At 42.9% G+C, this 19964-nt stretch overlaps 1 protein-coding gene across 1 annotated transcript in view; it reads right to left on the reverse strand.

Annotated features, from left to right (window-relative positions):
• The window catches only part of PXN (paxillin), a 41185-nt gene that overhangs the window by 15374 nt on the left and 5847 nt on the right, over positions 1-19964 (reverse strand). Inside the window, exons 2-6 of the mRNA XM_075853985.1 lie at positions 4451-4665; positions 4266-4342; positions 4036-4175; positions 2006-2201; positions 1795-1930 (exon numbers count right to left, since the gene is read on the reverse strand). Coding sequence (XP_075710100.1) covers positions 1795-1930; positions 2006-2201; positions 4036-4175; positions 4266-4342; positions 4451-4665 — 764 coding nt within the window. The remainder of the gene's footprint in view (positions 1-1794; positions 1931-2005; positions 2202-4035; positions 4176-4265; positions 4343-4450; positions 4666-19964) is intronic.

Genomic DNA, 19964 nt, shown 5'->3' on the forward strand with positions numbered 1-19964 from the left:
GGGGCTAGCGTTTACCTTCTCCTGACGAAGGTTGCGAAACGCGCGTCGAGGTGTCTCCACAGGTGCATACCTTTCATCTGCCATCATGTCCACCAGAGGTAACTAATCAGTTATCAACATTTTCTACTTTTGCACTGTCACTTTTGATTGTTTGGAACCATAGTACAACCAGTAGGACAATCCCAGGTATTTCCTGCCCTTTGATGTGCTATTAATTAGACACTACAGTAGTGACTTTGGCATTAACTTTTGGAACGGTGTGGCTTGTATTCACTTGAGACCGTTTTTGCTTATGTTTTTTTTTTTAACAGTCTTTTGTACTATGTCTAATAATTGTAGGTGGGTAACTTTGTCCTCAGGAAGGGGACTAATAAAGTTTATTTTTATATTATTTTTGAGTTATTATGTTTCATTAGACAATATTGGTTTTGTACATCTACTTATCAATGGGATTAAAACAGGCAGACATCATTTGTCATAAAAGTAGATGGAGCTTTGCAGTTATAATTGATCAAAACTGTAGCTGCATGCGAGCAAAATAATAAAAAAAAGAAAACTATTTTTGATGTAAGGGTATGTTCACACGCAGTGACCAAAAACATCTGAAAATACGGAGCTGGCGAAAACAGTTCCTAATTTTCAGACGTTTTTGTAGCAACTCACGTTATTCGCTGTGTATTTTACGGCCGTTATAGGAGCGGTTTTTCAATGGAGTCAATGAAAGACGCCTCCAAAAACTTCAAGAAGTGTCCTGCACTTCTTTTTACGTGCCGTATTTTGACAGCGACGCGCAAACATACACCTTGTGGGAACAGAACACCGTAAAGCCCATTGCAAGAAATGGGCAGATGTTTGTAGGCGTAATTGGAGGCGTAAAACACCCGAATTACGTCTAAAAACACTGCGTGTGAACATACCCTAAAAGTAACAAGCCTTCCGCATGATTATGAAACCAAAAACCTTACAAAACTAATGAAAATGGAAGTATTTACATACAGATGTATGATGGTTACACAAGCTACTTCAGCTTCCTATGTAATCTTCACAAAAAAACAAACAAAAAGACTGCACAAATATTTTAGGGCAGTAGTCGGTTAGTACGTTTCTAAAATCTCTGGTCCCAACCAATAAAATTGGTGAACAATTCTTTGCCATGAACAGACCAGTGCTGTATTCCTCAGATGACTATAGCTAACAACCACACCCAACACAATAAAAAAAAAAAAAAATAGCAAAGGGGAAGGCAAACCCAGCATCGGGCGCAGGAACTATCTTGCTAATAATTAACAGACATCACAAGACTAAAAAGCATTGCAGAAACTACAGGAGGCTATAGGCTTCTCTGGCCGCTTTCTGTTGAAATACATTAGAATTAAATCTGCCTCAGAATTCCCTGAACTGCGCTTTTTTTCCCCCGCAATTTTCACAGCGTTTTCCACCCGCGGCATTAAAGATAGTTAAAGGACTGAGGAAAACAAACGCTGCGGAAAAAACTCTCGGAAACTAGCACCGCAGGTATTTTCTGCCTCCCATTGATTCAATGAAAAGGTCAGAGGCGGAAACTACGGCAAGAAAGGACATGCCGCTTTTTTTCCCTTCAAGTGGCTAAAAGCCATAAGGGGGAAAAAAATAAATAAAATCAATGGGGGGGGGGGGGCGATTTTCTGTGCCAAAAACCTGTGTGAACTGACCCTAACATCATGGGAGTTGCTCCTCGCACAACTGGCTCCAGTCACTTACAAAAACTGGAGGTACATTTTAAATCCCAGTGAGGTGTAGGTCAGGATTAGATACCTTAAAATCCGAGAGAGAAGCCATAAGTTCATCCAGTTCACGTGTGGCAGAGGAGGCAGAGATTCGGGTCTGCTGCTGGCTGGGGGTGACACTCTGAGAGCTGCTAATTTCACCTTGAGACACAGTGACTGATGGACTGCACAAGAGAAATAGAACTCAGTATCAAAGAATAACACCCATGTGGCAGAAAATGGCACACAACGCTACTTACACTGGGCTGGGTACGGAGCTCTCAAGTTCATCTAGAAGACTCTCCACACTTGGACGGACATCCTCTATGCCCCGGGCACCATTACGCTTAGGTTTTTCCTTTGAAGATTGCACAATCTTTATTCCTGAGCTCTCAGAAACATTGGAGAGAGTAACAGGTACCGCCACAGGCTGTGAGAAGCTTCGAGTCAAATCATCTGCAAGTAATACCCAACATTAAAGAGCACCTGCACACCTTATCCTTCGACTCCTGCTTAAACAAATATGAAAGCCAAAATAATATATTCATAGAAAATATAAAATAAATCACAATATGCCTTTATTGGAAAGAGATGGTTCCATACTATGAAAAGAAACCCAATGGATATTTATTTTAGAGACAATTTTTTAATTACAATTTTACCAAAATCCGATACAGCCAAGACTTGGTTTACACCACGTTTAGTCTGAAAACCTAACCATATAAGTTAGAAACAAAAAAGTGTCCTTTTCTTGGCATCCGTTTGAGGCAGAATATTTTTCAGGCTTTTTTTAAAAAAAAAAATGTAATTTCTCCTGACAGATCCAAACGTATACTGTGGAAATGTATATCCTTAAAGAGACTGTCACCACATTATAAGTGCCCTGTCTCCTACATAAGGAGATGGGCGCTGTAATGTAGGTGACAGTAATGCTTTTTATTAAAAAAAACGATATTTTTTCACAAAGTTAGGAGCGATTTAAGTTTATGCTAATGAGCTTTCTTAATGCCCAAGTGGGCGTTGTACAGGAGTGCATGACGCTGACCAATCAGCATCATGCACTCCTCTCCATTCATTTACATTGCACTAGCGATATAGTTATATCACTATGTGCAGCTACATACACAAGCCCTAACATTACTACAGTGTCCTGATAATGAATACACATGACCATCCAGCCTGGACGTCATGTGTACTCTGTATCCTGACACTTCTGAATCTTTTTTGTGAGATTCCAGCAACGGATACGAAATCTCGCGAGATCACAGAGCTAAACGAGATTTGGTTTCACTTGCCGGAATCTCACAAAAAAAAGATTCAGAAGTGTCATGATTCTGAGTACACATGACGTCCAGGCTGGATTTCATGTGTATTCATTATCAGGACACTGTAGTAATGTTAGGGCTTGTGTATGAGGCTGCACATAGTGATCTAACTATATCGCTAGTGCAGTGTAAATGAATGGAGAGGAGTGCATGATGCCGACTGGGCAGCGTCATGCACTCCTCTGTACAACGCCCACTTGGTCGAAAGTAAAAGTACGCCCACTTGGGCATTAAGAAAGCTCATTAGCATAAACGTAAATCGCTCCTAACGTTGTGAAAAAAGTTCGTTTTTTTAAATAAAAAGCATTACTGTCACCTACATTACAGCGCCCATCTCCTTATATAGGAGATAGGGCACTTATAATGTGGTGACAGAGCCTCTTTAAGCTCTACCGGGGACGGACGGACGGACGGACGGACACCAAACCATGTGTATACCTTGACTTCTTGTGGTTTCCCGCTTTGTTTTGTATTTCTAGTTCAGTAGCCCAGTTTTTCAATAGTTAATAAAAAGTATCCATACATAAACCTGCCATACAACCTGGAGACACTTTTGTTACACCTGTCGGACAGACGTCTATGGATACTTTACATTACAGTATATGTCCATACTTTTTTTTTTACCCTCCGCTGTTTACTTCCAACTGTATGGAAAATGTGGTGTGAATTGAGCCTGTTTGGAGCTTCTTCAATAATTATATTAGATAAATAGCATGAGCAATTATTGCCTTTACAAGTGTGAGTGATCAGACAATATCTCTGCATTTAAAACGGATGTGCCATGGACAATTATGGCACATGAGTTACATTAGCTTTACGCTCACAAAAATCAGCAAAACAAAATAAAAAATACTGCGCTTGAAATGTTTTTTTTATTTTTTATATATAGATGCAAGTAAAAAAAAAGGGACAAAAAAAATAAAAAATTAAAACATGTAAAATACCCCAAAAACCACACAACTCACCTTCAGAAAGGCTACTTGATGGGGCTTGCTGCACAGCATTTAGCTCCAGAAGCAGACGGTCCAACTCTGACAGGTTGCTGCCCAGAGATGAGCCCAAGACAGTGGGAGATGGCTCAGCAGATCGCTGTTTGTTGGGGAAACTGTACAAAAGAAATAGAACAACATTTGGAACCTATAAATCTCAAAGAGCAAGTATGGCCAAAAAAAAAAAAACAACTTATCAGGCTTACCTGTATACATGTTCATCTTCTCCAGCAGAGGGGGATCCAACACTCTCCTTCACAAGAGAACTACTGTGGATGGGATTCTGTAAGAGAAGCAGAAGGATAAACCCGTCTTCCATAATCACAGATCTTATATGTGCAATACATTACTATAAAATAAAAAAAAACCTGTTCTTTTAGTCGATCTTTACCTGTTGCTGGGAAAACTTATTGGAGCCGGTAGTCCAGGTATCCAGGGGGTCAGTAACTGTGCCATTGAGAGACTCACTGGCATGTGCAGGTGGTATAGAAATTTCTTGATATGTATGACAACCACTGGGAAAGGAATATGGGGTCTCCTCTGATAAAAACACAGGTCGCTTGGATATATGAGATGTAGTGGACTCCAGGTCAGCAAGCAACGCATCTGCAGTAAAGAGCAAAAAATGAGTAGAGGGAACTTACATTTGCACGGAATTTAATGTAATATACTCATGGTCTGCTGTCCTGTAGGGGTATATTTATTTGGGGGGGAAAAAAACAACCCAGGGCAATGCCTGGAGAGTCCAGCAATTATACAAGATTGGTGGAAGTGCTCATGAATAGATGACTATCGATGTAACTTTGTCAGAAAGCAATAGGATAAACTGATAAAAATAAAGCGATGCTCTGGCTAAGGTCACAATGCTGTCAGAGGCTCTGTTTGGAGCGTTTGTTGGCAGTCCCAGCAAATTGGACTTTAAGAATAGTGCTGCATTCTTCCTGTCAACACGACAAACGACAACAGAACACGAAAGACTCCACTAAGTCAATGGTGTCCATCGGTGCCGGAGGAATCCGTAGTGTAACAGATCCAGTTATGCATACTGGTTTCCATTATTAACGCAAACTAGGACGCAAGTGTGAACAGAGACTTAGAGAAACTTGTAATATATGAGAAAATCCCTCGACTAAGGCCCCATGCACACAACCGTGTTCGGTCCGAGATATACGGTCCGCATGTCCCAGACCGAACACAGTGCTGGGAGCTGGGCTTCTAGCATCATACTTATCTATGATGCTAGGTGTCACTGCCTGTCCACAGAAATACTGTCCCGTACTGAAAACATGATTACAGTACGAGACATTTGTCCTGCATCGCGGCAGTGACATCTAGCGTCATAGATAAGAATGATGCTAGGAGCCCGGCTCCCTGCACGGTGTTCGGTCCGGGACATGCGGACTGTATATCATGGACCGAACACTGTCGTGTGCATGGGGCCGAAGGCTACAGTCAGACGAACGTAGCAAACATCGGATGTGAAAGACTGCAGTTTTTCACATCCGAGGTGCACCCTCGCGGGACGCGTTATCACACATCCCCCATAGGCTAGAGCCTATGGAGGGATGCGTGAAGCGCAACAAAAATAGGACATGTCCTATTTTTCACGGACCCTTTACACGTTCCGTTGAAACAATGGTCGCGTGAACAGCCCCACTGAGGTACAGGTGTCCGTGTGACGGCCGTTGTTTTAACGGCCACCACATGAACTACATATACGCTCGTCTGAATGAGCCCTAAGGTTATCACAATTACCCTCTTGCAGAACTTTATCCAATTTAAAAATAAAATTCTCTGCCTCTACTGCCCTGCAGGTGCTTTTAGTGGGACACAGGCACGGTTTGCGCCAGTCAGTACTTTTTGAATGTGTTTCCGACATGGAACGTCACAATGTGTTAATGGGCATTGCAACAGTCCATGTGATATACAGTCACAATACATATATAATAAAAAAGTGCAAACAGCTAGCACTACAGATACAGTAAGACTGAAGTCAGGCCTGAATACATTGGCCCCTGAAGTGACTTATTTTTGCCAGCTGCACCAAGTGCCTTTCCCCTGGAGAGAGAATAGTTTGTAAAGAGCGGTGGTGAAACTATAGTTAAACTCAGACATTGCAGAATCAGAAAACTGAGGCCATACGGAAAAGTTGGACGGAATCACTTCAGTAGTGCTTTACCACCTTTAATGATATTACAATTTATATCCCAAAGTAGAAACATAATGGCTTTCTTTCTGTTTCACTTGGGACGCAGCCATGGAGTAGATCTACTGCATGCAGACAACATACATGACGAGATGAAGACGGAAGCAGCAGCTTTACACTGAGTCATGCATTTCTCAGAGTTAGTCACTTCATCAGACTTCCGGACAGATTGATAGCTGTGCCACACAAATCACCATCATATGAAAGATCAAGGCAAGAAGACAAAAGCTCCGCTACTGGATACACCCAGGAAATTCAAAGGAGAGACAAAAAGCAAAAACTATGTCTTTGTGCAAATCTGTGCTTAGACATTTTACAGCCTGGGGCAACACAAAGTTCCATGACAATGGTCTGTCATCTGAGTCACAGCTAAGACATGTGTACAGGTGGAAACCAACGTGATCTGTGGATGTAAACATTTCTGAGATTCTTTGTTAAAGGGATTCTTCAGCATTAAAACATTGTTCGGATCTGTTTATCATAAGGGTACGACATCAGATACCTTTGACTTTAATGTGATAGATGGAAAGAAGCTAATGTGAACAGAGCCGAAGGCCTCATGCACACATCCGTGACCTTTTATACGGCCGCAAAACACGGACCACACACTGATGGCTTCTGTTTGCGGTCCTTTTTTAAAAAAAAAAATTTAACACACCATTGAAAAGAATGGGCGAGACTGCAAAGACCGACAGGAATAGGACCCTCTGAGTTTACCGTTTGGGCACACGGATCCGCAAAACTCCCCAAAAAAACGGATGTGTGCATGGCCCCAAAGAAATGAATGGGTCCGTGTGCTATCCATTAAAAAAAAAAAACGGATAGCACACTGAAGAAAATCACCGATGTGTGCATTAGCCCTTAGTGGTCATCTGTTGCATTCATTTCATTAACTTTAATTTGTACCTAAAACAGAAAAAGATACATCAAGATCTATACAAAAAAGATACACATTTAACTAGAAAACCGCAAAAAATCCATAAATCTGAGAAGAAGCCTTCCTCGATGCAGAAATCTGAAACTAAACAGTCTTCCTCGGACAGCTTTAAAACCAAGTCTAAGGGACTGTTCACATCAGCGTTGGGCTTCTGTCCACGGATTCAGTACATCCTTCGAGGAACCGATGAACGGAAAACCAAACGGACACCATTGCTTCCATTTGCATTACTATTGATTTCAATGGTAATGCTTCTGTAGCAATTGGTTTTAGTTGGTTTTCACTCCGTAAGGCTTCCGTTTTTTTTCCCGCAGAAACAATAGCGTAGTCAACTACGCTATGGTTTCTGCAAAAAAAAAAAAAACGAATGGAAACCAACTGCAACGGAAGAATTACCATTGAAATCAATGGTAATGCAAACAGAAGCTATGGTTTCCTTTTGGCTTTCTGTTAATCGGTTCCTCAGACAAAACGGTTGAACGGAACCCCGACACTGATGGCTGATGTGAACAGGCCCTAATACATTTTGCCTCCAAGTCTGTTGCTCCTTAGAAACACTTTAGATGTAACCCAAAAAAAAGGAAAAAAAAATCTGAAAATATCCCATAGTCATTGCTTAAATGCCTTGGCTTTTCAGAAAAGGCTCCGTAACAAATTCTGTCAGATTTGACAGGAGGAATAACACTAATGAAGCCAAAATCGTCGTACCAAAACAAACACCACAAAAAGAACCCAGAATAAGTTGATAAAGTTCGCCAGGTGGCAACGTAGGACAGTTCTGCCACTGCTTGACTTATAAACGGAAGCCATGACGCATATATGAATAGAGCCGGAGGCGGATTCACATGGAACTACAATGCTGCAGATTATTCCGCAGCGTTTCTACAGCAAAATTGGATTTCATCTCTTTTACATTGAGAAAAAGAGAACCCTGCAGTGAACCTACAGACCAGTATGAGCACGCTGCTGATTTGATAATACGGAGCATGCGCCAATTTCCATCTGGAAACTATTTAGCAGCAGGTGGATGAGATTTGTTCACATCTCATACACATGGCTGGGACTGTAATACGCTGTAGATTTTCGGGACTAATCCGTTGCAGATTTTCTGCACAGAAATTCGACAGTATTTCCGCCCCATGTGAATACAGCCGGAGGCCTCACGCACACGACAGTAGCCATGTGCACGGCCGTGATTTTCGGGTTGGTCAACAGCGGAGTGTCACCCGCAAGCCGCCCACAAATCGCGGGCCATGCACACGGCCGCGTCCATTATTTCCTATGAGCCTGGACCGCAGAACACAGCCGCAATAAGACATGCCCGTTCTTTCTGCGGTCCAGGCTCCTAGGCCATGCACGGACTGTGAAAACCACGGTCGTGTGCATGGCTCCATAGAAATGGATGGGGCCGCAATTCTCCCGTGGATTTTCGGGGGAATTGCACCCCCAAAAGCACATTCGTGTGCACGGGGCCTAACGGAGTGGATTAACCCCAATCATCACGCATGTCTGATATTCAGGCATTGGCTAATCCATCACCTCCATCACTTCTGTTCGAGGCACTGGGCTCAATGATCACACCACTAAAAAGGCCATGCTCACACTTTTTTTTTTTTTTTTGGCAATGCTAAAATTGCAGCATGCAGAGGTTTCATAAATATAAATGATTAGTAAAAATCGCACTTGAAATACACACAGCAGCATACCCTAAAGAGCACAGTTTTCAGCTACATTGTGTGGACAGGAGTTGACTACAGTGTAATATCTTACAGCCTATGCAGTAAGTTACTGCAGCACAAAAACCACAATACAAAGAGTACATGCGAATGTACCCTAATAGAGGACCTATAATCCAGAAGTATGTTCAAGCTGAGCGTCTCACCCCCCCTGGACCATGTCAAGAAAATGGAATGTGGACAAAAATGCCCATGTGCACTAGGTCAACTGAACACAAGTATTCACAATAGGAACATAAAACACATCCCTATACACCAGGTGTAGACAAATTCCAGTTGTGTTTGCGAAATGGGTTCCCTCCTCATTTCCTTACGCAAGTAGCAGGACTTCCGAAAGCACTTACTGGCAGAAGTAAATGTCACGGCTGTTCCTGTCGGTACGAGAGAATCTAGGAAATATCCCTTCCCGAGTCATCCAGAACCAAGAGAATTCCAGTGGACAAGTTCCTGATAGATTACGTAACAGCGGTCCCCTATTATGTGACTGGAGACATAGGAGTTTGTTTAGAAGAATTTTCATGGGATTATTCTGTACAGGGCTACATTATTCCTTCAGCCCCACACAGTGATTTAGTTAAAAGATTTGATGATCTATGCCAGATGACAAGTAGATCAAGTTTTGAATTATTTAAGACTGCATGTCTATATATGGTATATGTTTATGCTTTTGTACCTATCTGGAAAAAGAAAAAACTTTTGACATGTCATAATCCGCATCATCCGAGCCTAGGAGCCGAGATACAAAATTATTGCAGGAAAACATGGTGCGGTTTCAAAAGGCCGGATTTCCACGTGTCGTATACGCTGCATAAAACTACGCAGCAAATCCAACCTGGTACCGGCAGCACATGCCGCACCACATCGTGGGTTGTTTTATACGGGCGGAACTTCCGCTGCAAAAAAAAGACCCAGTAACATACATACTCACCCCGGCTGTTTTTATAGTGACATCTTTGCCGTCCGGTCCCCCTGGATGACGCTGCAGCCCATGTGACCGCTGCAGGATGAAACGTCATCACAGGGGGCCGTAATGGAGGAAGTAGCAGGGAGATCTGGGGGGGGGGGGGAGGGGGAGGAGTGGAGTATAAAAAAATTATTCTGAGTTACGATTTTTGCGGCGGAATGGCTGCGATTACGCCGCAAGAGTCACAACACCTGGCTATCGGTTGCGGGTTTTGCATCCCCATTGAATTCAATGGGGAAAACCCGCAACAGAAAACACAGAATAAATTGACATGCTGCGGATTTAAATTTGGCACCGCAGGTCAATTTACATTTTTGCTGTGGTTTTTTTCCACAGCGTGGGCATGAGATTTTCTAAATCTCATCCACTTTGCTGCTACTGTAAATGCTGCAGAATTTCTGCACAGAATTCAATTGCGGAAATTCCACAGCGTTTACGCTACGTGGGAGCCCGGCCTTAGGGCTTATTCAGACGAACGGGATATACATCTGTGCAACGCGCGGGATTTTCACGCGCGTCGCACGGACCTATATTAGTCTATGGGGCCGTGCAGACATGTGCGGGATTTTTACGCAGCGTTGGTCCGCTGCGTAAAAGTCGCGACATGTCCGTTCTTTGAGCGTTTTTCGCGCATCACGCACCCATTGAAGACAATGGGTGCGTGAAAACCATGCATGTCGCACGGAAGCAGCGTGATTCGCGCAACAGCTGTGAAAAGGATGAATGACAACAGAAAAGCACCACGTGCTTTTCGGTTTACAAACATCCAAACGGAGTGTCATAATGATGGCGGCTGCACGACAATCACGCAGCCGTGCATCATATGCGGAGGCCACACGGAGCTGTTGTTAGGTGCCTTTTGCGCAGTGTCAGGCCATTCCAGACTTCAAGGGCTCCTGCACGTGGCTGTATTACAGCTATGTGTTGTACCGAGCCAAAGCAGAGCTCCCATAAAGCTACATCAGCCTTCTACTGTACAAAATTGTGGCATGCTCCATCGAAATCCATATGTAGAGAGGTATTCTCCCATAGAAGCATTGCTCCGGTGGAACAGTTTTGAAGCAGCCTAAGGCTGGATTCACACGAGATCATTACGTCCGTAATTGACGGACGTATTTCGGCCACAAGTCCCGGACCAAACACAGTGCAGGGAGCCGGACTCCTAGCATCATAGTTATGTACGATGCTAGGAGTCCCTGCCTCGCTGCCGGACAACTGTCCCGTACTGAAAAATACGAGGGCGATTAAGTGAAAATAGCCTCTGAAATCCAGGGGTTTTTGGAACTGATTTTCAAAGTGTTTTTGAAGAATATTTTCTAAACCTTTTTTTTTTATTTAATTTTTTAAGGGTCAATAGCAAAGACAACAATGGTAAAATGCTTCAACAAGTGACGTCCCTTTTATACGAAGCATATCTTTACAAGGCATTTTTTAATTTGGCAACCTAAAAATATATATGCTCGTATGAACTACACAGCATATTTCTCATTAAAATCAATTAGCAGCTGTTTTCGGGAATATTTTAAGCGTATTTATGAGCGTCAGGGTATATTCACACGCAGTGTTTTCAGGCGTATTTCGGGGCGTTTACGCCTCGAAAAAACGGAAGCTGAATACCTACAAACATCTGCCAATTGAAATCAATGGGAAAAACAGCATTTAGTTCATAGGGGGCGTCTTTTTACACCTCGGTTTAAAAAAACAGAGCGTAAAAAGACGCTCAGTAAGGCTACGTTGACACGGAGTTGTTTTTTTTTACGCAGAAATCGCGCCAAAAAAATCAAACGGCCCGAAAATGCCTCCCATTGATTTCAATGGGAGGCATCTTTTACCTGCGAGCGGTAATTAGCGACATGCTTTATCTTCGGGCGTTTACGCCTCTGACCTCCCATTGACTTCAATGGGAGGCAGAGAAAGCGTATTTCGCGACGTTTTATGCCCGCGGCGCTCAAACTGAATTTTGAAGCAGAAATTCCGCCTGCAAAAAACTGTGTGAACAGTGGTGCATGTCACTTCCTAAAGCGTTTTTTGGAGCCGATTTTCCATTGAACACTACGAAAAACGCCTCAAAAACCGCCTGAAAAGAAGCCTCAAAAGAAGCTCCAAATTTCATTTTCAGCTTCAAAAATGCCTGAAAATCAGGAGGCTGTTTTCTCTTAAATCCACTCCGTATTTTTAGAAATTTTTTGTTAAGCGTGTCAACATACCCTAAGGCTATGTTCACACAGAGTTTTTTTTGACTAGTTTTTAGACCAGAAACCGTACCAAAAAAAAAAACTTGACAAAAAACGGCCCCAAAATGCCTCCCGTTTTCTCCCGCGAGCAGTAAAACCGCCTCGCGGGAGAAAGCAGCGACATGCCCGATCGCTGGGCGTTTCCGCCTCTGACCTCCCATTGACTTCAATGGGAGGCAGAGAAAGCGTATTTCGCAGCATTTTATGCCCGCGGCGTGCAGGGAGAGGAAAATCTGCCTTCAAACTTCCAAACGGAATTTTGAGGCAGAAATTCCACCTGCAAAAAACTCTGTGTGAACATAGCCTAATGCGGGTGTTTTACACTCAGAAACAAGTCTGAAAATATGCATTGCAAATATGGCCTTACAGCTGCATTTCTACATTACATTGCAGTTTCTTATATAAATGAGTTTGCTAAGGAAACTAAAAGATATGTTAACCGATCAGAAAAATGTTAATTGAAAAACAAAGGCGGATGCAGTAATATCACATTCCAGAGTGATTTTTGCAGTTCTGCCCCTAGGGCCTGTTCCTATCACAGAAGGAAAATGTAAAGCTTGCCAAGTACAGTCTCAAGGAATCCTGACATTCCCTGCATGCTGGCACTCGCTGCACCTCCGCAACACCAGCATTGCTCCGAAAACAACGAACACATGACCCACAAATATAAAAAGGTCAACAGCCCATGTTCGTCAAGAACACTTTAGAAATATTGTGTTAAAATGTACACAACAGGTAAAACCACATTAAATATGCACATAGGAAAAAGAAACAGGGACTAAGGCTATATTCATACAAACGCGTGTCAAATCGGCTGTGAAAAAAGGCACATTTGCATCCGTGCGCGACCCGTTTTCATGGATCCCTTATAGACTTGATCCTATTGAAGGAGCTCTTAAAAACGTACAAAAATAGGACAGGTCCTATTTTTTCCACGGACAGTTTACGCGGTCCGTTAAAACGGCCGTGTGAATAGCTCCATAGAAGGACAGATTTTTGTGCAGCCATGCGACGGCTGATTTCCACCCTCGTGTGACTAAGCCCTAAAGGGAACAATAAATATTAATGATACCCTAAATGTATGGGAAGGGGGGGGGGGGGTCGCTCGACTTTCTGGTGACGGCAAAGGAGAATTGGTCATGTTAGCTCTTAACATGCCCAGTCCTCTTGTTCAGCTGAGGGATAAGCTGCCACTCGAAGCATCTCCGCCTTGAAATAATAATGCATGTATGGCCGAACAGATCGAGCACGTTTGAAGGGGAGGTTAGGAGAGACTGCTGTCAGTTAGTCCCCATCGCACACGCTTAACGTGTTCATAGGGCTCAGTTAGCCTGACGGAAGCCAAGAGAGCGTCCTTTTGGCATCAGTCTGGCTGGTATACATCAGACATTAGCTTTTTTGAAGGATGGAATAGCATAAAAGAATATACTTTTCCACCCCGCCCTTAATTATTTTTTTTTTTTACCTGGGTGCCTATTGGTGATGTATGTCACTGTATAGCACCTGTCAAAGGCCTCCAATTAAACATATGCGTTGGGAAGCTCCAGTGACATAACTGTCCAAATATGGACAGTATCACTAGAGATTCCTGATGCAGCAGAGACCACCCCACGTCCGCTGTTGGATTCTCCAGGATCCACACAGAGAACTACACCCAGGGACACCGGCTGCTACTCGACACAAACCTTCCTTCCCATCACAACACTTTGTGAGTAGCCATCTTCCCCAGGCTGCTATGTCACTAAAGCGTTCCTGGTTTAGCACCAGTGACATATCCATCCGGCTGCTAACAAAGTGTTGCAGACGCGGCGGGAGGGTGCTTGTGTTGAGTAGCATCCAGTGTGCCCCGGTGGAGGGTTTTCTTTATGGATCCCAGAGGATTCCACAGAGCGGACATGGGGAGGAATCTGCAACGTTGGAAAGCTCCAGTTACACGGTCAAAATATGGACAGTTACTTCACTGGAGTTTCTCAACGTATCTGTTTAACCGATGCCAGTGACGGGTGCCTAACAGTGGCACTTGTCACCCATAGGCTATAATGGTGTCGGTTTAGCAGATATGTCATACACAGGGTCATGAGAGTTCATGACATATCCGTTAAACAGATTTCATTATCGCCTATGGGCGATGGATGCCACTCTTCATCCGTTATAACCTACGTTTAAATGTAAACGTCGGGAGCTTTTTTCTGTCAAACGTAGGTCAAAAACGTGATCTGAACAAAGCTTTAAAGAGGCTCTGTCACCAGATTTTGCAACCCCTATCTGCTATTGCAGCAGATAGGCGCTGCAATGTAGATTACAGTAACGTTTTTATTTAAAAAACGAGCATTTTTGGCCAAGTTATGACCATTTTTGTATTTATGCAAATGAGGCTTGCAAAAGTACAACTGGTGACAGAGCCTCTTTAAACAAGTGTTCAACCAACAGCTATCCTACATGTATGGCCAGAGAACATAAACCACTTGTTTCTGCTTCAAAAAAGCCTGCAACATCGGCACCATGTGAACAAGGTTTAAGGGTCCATTCAGACGTTGCAGCTGAGGTGTGGTTAAAACAGCATCCAAAAACTGCATGCGTTCTTACCGCGATTTGGTGCGTTTTTTTTATGCAGTTGCTGTATATGAAACCAAATAAAAAACGCACCGAATTAAAAAAGCATGTGGTTTTCAGACGTGTTTTTTTTTATGTGACTTTAAATAGCACCACAATGTCTGAATGGACCCTAAGGGAGACAACAAAGACAGTGGTTTGTGAGGTTTACAAATCATATTGTCTAACTCAGGGGTGGGCAAACTTTTTGACTCGCGGGCCACAATGGGTTCTAAAATTTGACAGAGGGGCCGGGCCAGGAGCATTTGGAGGGAGTGTTTGGGCCGGATATACTAAAGCATTAAATGTAGTGTGTGCAAACCTCATAGCACAGTAAGAACACTACAACCCAATTTATTAACTGTCTTTCAAATGTGAAAAATAGCCCTTATCAGTTAATAAATTTGTCTCAAGGAATATGCAAGATATGGCATTTACATACTATTTCGCAGATACTGGGAGGAGGAAATGTAAATAGATTAAAATAACATACGCACTGTGATTTATCAAGAAAAAAGTTCTGTTGACTCTGTAAATTAGCTGCCAACCTCTGAGCAGTAGCCGCCCGTTCTTGTGTTGACTGCTTGCTAGCATAGTTTGCATGCTTCGTGGCAAAGTGACGGCTGATGTTGTACTCTTTGAAAACCGAAGGGCTTAATGGTGACGTGAAACGAAGTGAAAATTAAAGTGAAATAAAGAGAAATACGCGCCACATTAACCCCTTAATGACCGGGCCATTTTGCACGTTAATGACCAAGGATTATTTTTTGTTTTTTCATGGTCGCATTCCAAGAGTCGTAACTTTTTTTTTATTACGTCGACATAGCCGTATAAGGGCTTGTTTTTTGCGGGACGAGTTGTATTTTGTAATTGCACCATTTTTAGATGCTTATAACATATTGATTAACTTTTATTAACTTTATTTTAGGAGAGAATTGAAAATAAGCAGCTATTCCAGCATTAATTTTCACGTTATAAATTTATGCCCTTTACTATGCAGCATAAATAACATGTTACCTTTATTCTACGGGTCGGCACGATTACGGGGATACCAAATATGTAAAGGTTTTATATGTTTTCCTATGTTTGCACAATAAAAACCCTTTTAGAAAAAAATTACTTGTTTTTGCATCGCCGCGTTCCAAGAGCCGTCATTTTTTTATTTTTCCGTCGATGTGACCGTATGTGGGCTTGATTTTTGCGGGCCAATGCGTAGTTTTCATTAGTACTATTTTGGGGTACATAGGACTTATAGATTAACTTTTATTTTATTTTTTATGGGGGGAATGGGAGAAAAGAGAGAATTTTGCCGTTGTTTTTTGCGGGTTTTTTGGACGCCGTACATCCGGCGGTTTCATTAATGTGTTCATTTTATTGGTCAAGTTGTTATGATCGCGGGGATACCATATATGTGTATGTGTTATTTGTTTTGACACTTTTACTGAATAAAACCACTTTTTGGGCAAAAAAAGTAGTTTTATTTGATTTTGACTGTAATTATTTTATTTTTTTTCAACAAACTTTATTTAACTGATTGACATTTTTTTTTTAAGTCCCACCAGGGGACTTCACTATGCGATGTGCCGATCGCATATATAATGCTTTGGTATACTTAGTATACCAAAGCATTATTGCCTGTCAGTGTAAAACTGACAGGCAACCTGTTAGGTCATGCCTCCGGCATCGCCAAACAGGCAGTTGCGGAAGACAGACCTGGGGGTCTTTGTTAGACCCCCGGCTGTCATGGAAACCCGACGGCGACCCGCGATTTGTTTGCGGGGGCGCCGATCGGGTGACAGAGGGAGCTCCCTCCCTCTGTCAAACACATTAGATGCCGCTGTCACTATTGACAGCGGCATTTAATGGGTTAAACTGCCGGAATCGGAGCGCGCTTCGATTCCGGCAGTTGCAGCAGGAGCCAGGCTGTGTATAACAGCCGTGCTCCTGCCGCTGATCGCGTGGGTACACTGGCAGTACCCGCGCCATCACAGGACGGATATATCCGTCCTCCTGCGCGAACTAGCAGCTGCTGAGGACGGATATATCCGTCCTTCGGCGTTAAGGAGTTAACAACGGTCAATGTGTTTTGAGTGCGCCATCTATTGGGAAAACGTGGGCATTGCAGGGAAAGGGGAAAAAAAAAAGGAGGTTTTTACTATGATTTGGACAAGTTCGGCGGGCCGGATTAAAAAGCCTAACGGGCCGTATGTGGCCCGCGGGCCGTAGTTTGCCCATGTCTGGTCTAACTAATTATAATTCAAACTCTGTCGTAAATTGTAGCGTTTTTTTAAGCTGGCCACAGAGAGACCCTATGTGCGGCAGTCAACTTAGCTTTCCATCCTCCTCTACAATGATCCATCCACACGCTATACTGGAAAGAGGATTAAAGGAACAGTGTCACCAAATTTTTTTTTTATATATCAGTTTAATGTTAGGGTTTTATTAAAAACGTTTATATTTATTTGTGTGTTTGTGTGTTACTTTTTTCTATTTTTACACTTTTTCTTCCCTATGGGGGCTGCCATTTTTTTTTCCATTTCTGTATGTGTCGATTAACGACACATACAGACATGGAATACGGCAGCTCCAGTCCCGTAGGGACTGCGAACGGGACCCGTTCCATCCACTATGGTGTACGCCGTGTGTGTGGGAACGGCGCATGCGCCGCACCCACACAGTCCGATTTGAAATGCGCGCCGTCCGGCGCCATTTTCCTGTGGACCGGAAGTCGCGGCCGGGCAGCAAGATTACTACTTCCGGTCGCGGCTTCCGGACTTGTGTACATGGAGCAGCGGCAGCAGACGGAGCGGACGGACCGGAGGGAGCGGCGGCGACTGGAGCAGGTAAGTGATTTCTATGTATGTTCGGGTTTCAGTGTGTTTTACTAGTGTATGTAAACCTTCTACACTGTGTGTTAGCTCAAAAAATGGCGACACACAGTGTTGGAGGTTAGACCGTTCAAACCCCTCGTTTCTCCCGGCACTAGCCAGGATAAAGGAGGGGGGGATTCTGAGAGCTCACTAGAGCGAGGGATTTTTTCCCAATTTTGCAGCATAAAGCAATGTGGTTGCTTTACCACATGCAATGCTGCAATTTTGGGAATTGCTCCATCTAGTGACCAGTGCTGGGAAATATTATAAATTGAATCCAATTTATAAAATTTCCTGACTCGTGAAAAAAATAAAAAAAATTAGAACAACGTTTAATCACCTACACACTAATTGTTTAACTAAAAAAAAACAAAACATGTTTTGCTGGCAACACATTCCCTTTAACCAGAAAATGAGCATATACTACCTTCGAGGCGATTTTTCATTTATTTTTTTTATTGTAACTGAATTAAATCAGAATGGAAAACATCAGCTTTAATCTGTCTTGTGGATCTGGTTCCATTTTCAAAAATTCCCCAAAAAACTGAATGGATACAGACTGCTATATTTTTGCATCAGTTGGTAAACCATAGAAATATATAGGATCTTTCAAGAGAATCCTTTTACTTTACGTCTTGGTTAGAATGGCTGAAAGTGTAATGACAGACATCAATGTGAAATTGGAGACAAATGACAGACCATGGTGAACGTCATCATCTTATCAGTTCTGAAGAACTTTGTGCATCTGTTGCGGTCTAAGGAACGGGAAGTCAAACTACATACAGCTGTATAAAGCAGCGCTCTGCAGTCCTGAACAGTGAAACAGAGCCCCCAGTGTCTCCATACCCAGCGGACTCATTACACACCACACTCCACCGTAATCCAATCCTGTGTAACCTCATCCACTCAGTGAGTAACTGCACAGGAATGGCAAGTCTATACACTGCATATAATAGGGAAGACAAGCCAGGATGAAACATCAAATGACTCTATAGGAAGTACACAAGCTGCGGCAATTAACCCATCTCCTGCAGAACATTCGCAAATAAGCAAAGAGACTTGTGAATACATGACCTTATAGAAATCTATATATTCCTGAATACTACATGTATCAGAAAGCGCACGTTAGGTTTCCCTTCCTCGTGCACTGATGCAAGTATTCATTTCTCCAATAACGGACGCTGAAGCAATCCAAAGTGATCTGCCATACGAGTTTCACCAACTCACGGATCAATTCGCAGTGTTCCCATACAAGACCTTTGGTGAAATGATTTGAGACACGCTTTCAGCAAATAATGAATCTTTGAGCCCATAGGCTGGTAAACTGGTGGATCAACTCTAAAAGCAACAATGTCATTTTCTTGTTTGCATTGCTGTATACACGATGTGTGTGTTTGCATCTTCTATTTACTGGTGCCAGGCAGTGAGGCGAATAGGCCAGCACTGACGCGTGGCTGATAAGGGTCAAAACTGCTCTCTAATTGAAGTCATTTCTCCACATGCAATTACACAGAAAATGAGTGACACGATGACATCTGCCAGGAAGTCTAGTATAGATCATGGTAAAATGCAAAAGAAACTCCAGGAGATTCAACATCTGGGCAAACATTTGAAAATGAAAGGAAACAAAATTTTGCATTGTAAGGAAACAGGCCCTTCCTCCCACACCCATCTATACACAGCCAAAATCCCTTCCCCCCTCCAAGCTATGTCCTGCTGCTCCAACACACCTTATTTCACAAATGCCTGAAAAACATGCAGATACCATGCAGACCTGTGGGTCTGTAAAACCGCTGCGCAGAGCCATGCACGCAACAATGCGGTGTGCATCGCCCCTAAGGGTCTATTCAGACATTGCGGTTGAAGTGCTGTCAAAACCTCACACCTTTTTACCGCCAATTGGTGTGGTTGACTTTAACTGCAACCGCATGGACTCACTAAATTGCTGTAGAAATGACAGCAAAACATGCACCATTTTTACTGCAATGGTAAGTCTTCTACTTTCAACAGAATTGCTGCAGAATTCCGTTACGTGTGGACAAGCCCTAATTCTGGCGTGCATGCTACAACTAGATTACCTGGCCTTAGGCTACACCCACACGACAGTGAAAAAAAAAAGTCTATTAAAAGCTGATCAACTGTCAGTTTTTCATGGCAGTTCTGAATCAGTATGTCTCCAGATTTTCAACCATATCCAGTCCGTTTGTCCGTTTTCAATGGCAGTTAAAAAAAACACGATGAATCCCATTTGTCAGACTTTTTTTGTGAAAACACCCAGAGGAAGGTCACATTTTCACCTAGACACTATTTTCTCTGGCTTTCACAGCATAGAGACCTTTGTTGATTCCCTAGTTTTTTCTGCATTG

This window comes from Rhinoderma darwinii, chromosome 1, assembly GCF_050947455.1.
Source record: "Rhinoderma darwinii isolate aRhiDar2 chromosome 1, aRhiDar2.hap1, whole genome shotgun sequence".
Classification (NCBI taxonomy): Eukaryota; Metazoa; Chordata; class Amphibia; order Anura; family Rhinodermatidae; genus Rhinoderma; species Rhinoderma darwinii.